The 6,152-nt window shown below is 23.3% G+C and overlaps 3 protein-coding genes across 3 annotated transcripts in view; 1 reads left to right on the top strand and 2 right to left on the bottom strand.

The window, feature by feature from the left end:
- The window catches only part of Phum_PHUM103450 (synaptic vesicle protein, putative), a gene marked incomplete at both ends in the record, with an annotated part of 2,375 nt that extends 1,843 nt beyond the window's left edge, over window positions 1-532 (top strand). The window contains 3 exons of the mRNA XM_002423960.1: window positions 9-168; window positions 255-382; window positions 459-532. Of these exons, the coding sequence (XP_002424005.1) occupies window positions 9-168; window positions 255-382; window positions 459-532 (362 nt within the window). The remainder of the gene's footprint in view (window positions 1-8; window positions 169-254; window positions 383-458) is intronic.
- Window positions 533-1,266: 734 nt separating this feature from the next.
- Phum_PHUM103560 (vacuolar protein sorting-associated protein 72, putative) lies at window positions 1,267-2,453 on the bottom strand (the record flags this gene model as incomplete). Its single annotated transcript, XM_002423961.1, has 2 exons — window positions 1,267-1,465; window positions 1,570-2,453. 2 exons carry the CDS (start codon window positions 2,451-2,453, stop codon window positions 1,267-1,269), a joined length of 1,083 nt encoding a protein of 360 aa, XP_002424006.1.
- Window positions 2,454-3,589: 1,136 nt separating this feature from the next.
- Phum_PHUM103570 (mitochondrial carrier protein, putative) lies at window positions 3,590-5,463 on the bottom strand (the record flags this gene model as incomplete). Its single annotated transcript, XM_002423962.1, has 6 exons — window positions 3,590-3,808; window positions 4,057-4,152; window positions 4,238-4,552; window positions 4,646-4,846; window positions 4,949-5,148; window positions 5,373-5,463. 6 exons carry the CDS (start codon window positions 5,461-5,463, stop codon window positions 3,590-3,592), a joined length of 1,122 nt encoding a protein of 373 aa, XP_002424007.1.
- Window positions 5,464-6,152: the final 689 nt, after the last annotated feature.

Genomic DNA, 6,152 nt, shown 5'->3' on the forward strand with positions numbered 1-6,152 from the left:
TTTTTTAGTCGTGACAGCCATAATATCCGGTTTATCCGCCATTGCCATTTATTTCTTAAGGACTCCTAATCAAAATCTTTTAATTTCTTGTATATTTCTTACATTTGTTGGTACTGGAAATATGGTCATCACTTCCGTCATCGTTGATTTATTTACAACTAAAGTGAGGTAAGTAAGATGATCAATAATTTCTTTTTTTTTTTTTTTTTTAAATAAACTAAAATAAAAAAAATTAAAAATTAAATTTTTTTTAGGGCTTTAGCCGTTTGTACGGCTGTTTTTGCTGGAAGGCTCGGAGCGGTAGCCAGCAATTTAACTTTAGGATACGTTTTAGATATTAGTTGTGAAGTTCCTATATTTTTAATGGGATTTGTAATATTATGTAAGTTATAATTAATTTTATAATTTAAAATAAAATAAAATATTAGCTTTTAAACATTCATTTTAACACTTTTCAGCTGGAGCCATATTGGGATTCTTTTTACCAAAAGATAGACAAATTAATTCAATTGATAAAGATTCAGATACGTGAATTTAAATAATAATAATAATAATAATAATAATAAAACAATTAATGTCACAAAAAATGGTTGTGATAATTTGGGGTAATAATTTATAATAAAATCAAAAAATATTTTTTTAACATTAAAATATCATCCGACATAGAAATATTTTATTAAATTAATTATTGTTATTATTATTATTAGTCTTCCATTTAATTAAATAATCAATTAGATAAATTTTTAAAAAGGCTGCAATTTATCTATAGAATATTATTAATATTGTTGTTATTATTATTATTATTATCTTCACGGCAGAATATATTATTATAAAAAATGAATAATAAAATGTATGTACACAAATCACAAAAATTTTGCCAACAAAAAAATAATTTACTGCCAAAAGAAAAAATTATTTTTAAAATCAATTAATGCCTTAATTGTTTTACATATTAATTTACATACAGTTAATAAATTATCAATACATAAAAAAAATTGTTCAAATGTTATGTATGGTACTAAAATTAATTATTTATTAATTTAATTATTTATTTATACGTATTAAGATGTAATCGAATGATGATATTTATATATATATATAAAATTTACAAAATATTTATGTAATTTGTTTTTAATAAAAAAAAAAAAAAAAAAAGTCTTATTAAAATATATATATACATATTAAATAAATATTTTTGTATATTTAAAAAATTTTTATATTATAGTTAAATTAAAAAAAAAAAAAACAATTTAAAAAATTATTCGACTATTTTGTTATTTTTAATAGTTTTTTCATTTGTGCATCCTTTTGTTGTTTTCTCCATTCTAACCAAGCTGCTACCTGAGGTTGATTCCTGTTGCCCCTCGCTTCCAATTGTTGATAATAAGCTTCTCTTAATATTCTGAATGCTTGCAAATTACTAAATGGTAAATTAGTGACTGGATCAAAATATTTCGCTTTAAGCCTGAAATAAAATGAAAAGGAAATCGGTAAATGTAAAAAAAGTATCCGATATTATGATAATGTTTGAATAATTGTTTTAACGAGTGTCGTTTGTAAATGTCTGACCTTGTAATGGGACACAGTTTTGGTCTTTCTTCAATTTTAGAATTTTTAAAAATACAATTTAATATTTCATCATTTTCAAATGTGATAAATGTTCTTTCCACTTTTTCTTCGACTTCATCATTTTTACTTTTCGATTCTTTATCACTGTCTGTATTTTCAACAATATTTTCAGATTGTTCGTCACTGATTATATTAATCTTTTCATCTGTTATTTCTTTAATAAGAGGCATTGTCAATGATTGGTATCTAATTACTGGACCGGTAAATACTTTTTTCACTATTCTAGTTTTCTTTTTTTCCAATTCTAATTTTTGATATTTTTCTAAAGATTTTAAATTTTCTTCTTCTGTGATTTTGGCTTCTTCCAAAAGTTCTTCTTGAGTCGGCTTCCAAACTTCTTGCTGCGGAATTCTTTTCATTTTTCTCCTTTTTTGAATTTCAATTCTATTTTTAAGTCTTTGCATGGTAGCAGCTGATTTTGCTGCTGTCGACCTTCGAATCGATTTCCTTTCCAATTTGTCTACTTTACTTTGAATAATTTTAGATATTTGCTTTTTCGATTTAGAAGCACTGTTTTCATTTCTTTTGACTTGTTGATTATTTACAGTTTTAGGTTCTTTGTATGCTTTCGTAGCGACTCCAGTTTTTTTTCTCTTGGGTTCATTTTCATCTTCGGAAATCACTTCATCATTTTCATCAATACTAATATCAGAATCAGTTACATCTTCAACTTCTTTTTCCTCCTTATAGTCATCATCATCTTCTTTTTCGTCAAAACCACCATAAGTATTTTTGTAAAAATCATCTTCTTCTTCAGCATCCATTAGTTTTGCCATTTTGTTACCGGCGTTGGAACGCCGTTCTCTTGAATTGGCAAGTGACATTTTAAACTAAAAAAAAGAATTAATTTATGGAGTTTCTAAAATAAAAAAAAATAAAATAAAGCATAAAACAAAATAACATTATGTTGGAAACACAAAAAAAAGGTTTTCTTTTTTAATTTGTCTTGACTCTAATTTGAAATTAACCTGGCAATCAGTTTTTGACAGTCTTAAAAAATATCAGACTCAAAATCTTTTGACCCTACTCATTTCACAAAACAAATTTACGTTTTACTTTTATAATAAAAATTATAATTTATAGTATATTCTTGTTTAATTACAAAAACTTTAAAATTTCTTATAGAAATAAAATAATTTTTGAAAGTAGTAGAATAATTAAAAATTTTTTAAATTTTATTCGAGAGGTAATAAACAAATGTAAAAAAAAATTATAGAATTTAAAATAAGAATAAAATTCAGGATAAAGATTTTTGTTACAAATTAATACCAATAATATTAATATTTAAAAAATAAATATAAAAAATTATTCGTTAAAAGCGGAAACAAGTGATATAAACAAATTTTTAAACGTTAACCAAAAAAGCTTAAAACTTTATAAAAGTAATTAAATTAAATAAAAAATTTACGTTATATCATAAACTGAGAAAAAAAACACTGTTATCACCTTTAATTATTACACAAAAAAATAATTAAAATAAATTATTACAATATTTGTTTGTAAACCTCTACTTCATCCAACTAAAAAAAACCATAGACATACAAGTGGAAAATCAAAATGGCCGACTATGAATTGAAGTATAAAAAACCACTGAGGTCGAAACTAAAAAGACAAAAAATATGATTTTAATTTAAAAATATTTATTTATAAATAATCTAAACCCATTAAAAAATTAACAATAAATTTTGCTTTGGTCAATAGGTAATTTTTACTTAGAAATATATATATAAATTAAATTTAAACTATAACAAAAAAAAAAGGAACGTTACGTAAAAAAATTCATCTTTACACTTCTATGATTAATTTCAATTAATAATTACGTACGGGTCTCTAAATTAATAATTTTTTTTTTTTTTTTATAAAAGTAACATTTCAAAATCACAGTTTATACATAGCACTTATACATTTCTTCGTATGTATTTTTATTCATCATAATTATTAAAAACTGTTTTTTTCCCTCTCATTTTTTATTAGAATTTGATTGTTTACAATCAAAAATTTTTTTATTTCGCCGTTCAAAAAATGATTTTCCATATTCGAATGTTGATACCATTATAGCACAAGCCGGAGCCACTTTAACTAATCGAGGCGTTAATCCAGCAAAAATTCCAGAAAAACCATTTTGAGAATAAATTTTTTTCAATATTGAATATGTTGTCGATTTTATTTTTCCTGGAGGCTCTAAAAAATTACAGAAAAAAGTGAAAATTAATTCTTTAAAAAATTTTCTTTTCAATTTTAAAATGACGTTAACAAATCTATAATGAAATCTATAATAAAAATCTGAAATGAGTCATTAGTAATGTAAAAAAAGCAAATATTAAAATTATCACATATGCTATGATTTTTTTTTTAACTTAGTAACAAAACTGTTCATTGAAAACAATAAATATTTAAGTTATTAATTACTGTATTGCACAATATTACATTTTTACATTTACCTCTGTAAATTTCCATTTCACCTAATTCAATTTGTTGATGAGTTTTGGCAACATCAAATGGTGTCGTAATAAAAGCCGCTACCTGTCATAAAAAAAAAAAAAAAATATTATCGAATGTAATTTACAAAAAAAAAAAAAAAAAAAACCTTAGTTGTATTAGTACTTACACATCCAGATAAAGCACCACCTAGAAAACTAAATGCTACATTTGGAGCTTGAACTTCATTTAATGGTATAAATTTAGATTTGAACCATTCATAATGAACCCAATAAATTGCTGAAAATGGAACGTCTCTTAACAAAGTTGATCCTAATCCCTTCCATAAACCTGTAACTCCATGATATTGTAAAAGACTTTTTAAAGCTTGTCCTATTTCTAAATAACTTAATCTTTTAGATTGCATTTTCGTTCTAACTAATTCCAAAGGACTAACTAAACTAGCAGACCAAATTCTAGCAGTAGCTCCAGCCAGTAAGGGTATCTGCAAAAAAAATTCAATATAAATTTTTAAAAAAAAGTGTTTTTACATCCTTTAACTAATATATTTTGACAATAATAAAAAAATTACACTTACCCAAAATGGTTGTGCTTTATCTGAAGAATTTGCAGAATTTATACAGGCACTAGTTCCCATTAAATCATTCATTTTAACTCTTAACTGTTCATATGTTACAAAATAAACAACCGTAGATGGAATAGCTAAAACTAATGTCGGACTTAATCCACTCCATAACGATACTAAACCCTCAGTTTTGGTAATTTTGACGAAAGCATCCTTTAAAAAGTATTTAAAAATTTAATCAAGTATTTTATTATTTCTTTCTGTTTTTGAGTAAAAATCATTAATTATAATAGTTTTAAAAAATTATCAATTTACTAAAGTTCCAGAAAATTTTCCAGGTCTCTGATACCAATTCGGTGAGAGGTGACATTGAGGATTCGGTGGATTTCCAGTTCCATTATCAGAAAAACATGGACACAAATGATCCATTAAACCATTACAATACAAGAAACATTTACTTTCCACAGATTTTTGTTGAGCTTGAAGTCTAATTTTAACTACATCTAATGGTGTGACTAAAAATAAAAAAAAATTGAAGTCCAAGTTTATTTTTCAAAATAATTACTTACGTCCATATGGTTTTTAAAAAGAATTCAAAAAACCGCCGTCCAATCAAAAATTAGTATAACCAATAAGTTTTTTGTGAGGTTTTTTTTGAAACAATAAAAGGCGGTAACACTTATTTATATTTATCGTTAACTTTTCTAATGATAAATAATGACTAAATGATTATGCTTACCTATCAGTGAAGTTATTAAAGCTCCAGAACAAGCTGCTGCCATTTGTTGTACCGGTGTTATTCGAAACCGAGTGTCGTCCTGCAAATCCATTTTTTTTTTTTTTAAATTTTTTTTAAGTAAAAAATTATGAAAACATATTAAATCTTCATTTTAAAAGTCATGTTTATTTTAAATGATTTTGAATCATTTTGTCAATATATCAGTCGTCCGATGTTAAAATTAAAAACAAAAAAAAATTATTTAATAAAACATTTTTTAAAAAAAACGACCAATCAGTCTACCTTAAAATAAACCATAGACATACAAAAAACATTGTGAAAGTCATGTTCTATTTGTCATAGACTACAAAATCTTTTATGAAAGATTTTTTTAAAAAAAAGTGTTTAACCGTTAATAATTTTATTTATTTATTTAAAATAAAACAATCTTTAAAGACATTTTAATATTTTTTTTTTTAAAATTTTTCCCGAATGAAAATCTAAATTTATATTTTTTAACCATCGACGTTATAATTTTTACAAATAAATGCGTATTACTACCACTACTACTACAGTAAAAGTTTCCAAATTCCAAATTTTAAAATAAAAATAAATTTTTTAAATTTAAAACGAAAAAAAAAAAACTATAATTAATAAAGTTTTAATTTTAATAAATTATAATTTTTTTATTTTTTATTTTTTTTTTTGTAAAAAAGATTTAAAACAATAATAATATATATGTAGGTTTTTAAAAAAAAAAAAAAAAAAAAAAAGGTTTTAAAAATAATTTTTTTTTACAAA

The sequence above is a fragment of the Pediculus humanus genome, genomic scaffold, assembly GCF_000006295.1.
Source record: "Pediculus humanus corporis 1103172107455 genomic scaffold, whole genome shotgun sequence".
Classification (NCBI taxonomy): Eukaryota; Metazoa; Arthropoda; class Insecta; order Psocodea; family Pediculidae; genus Pediculus; species Pediculus humanus.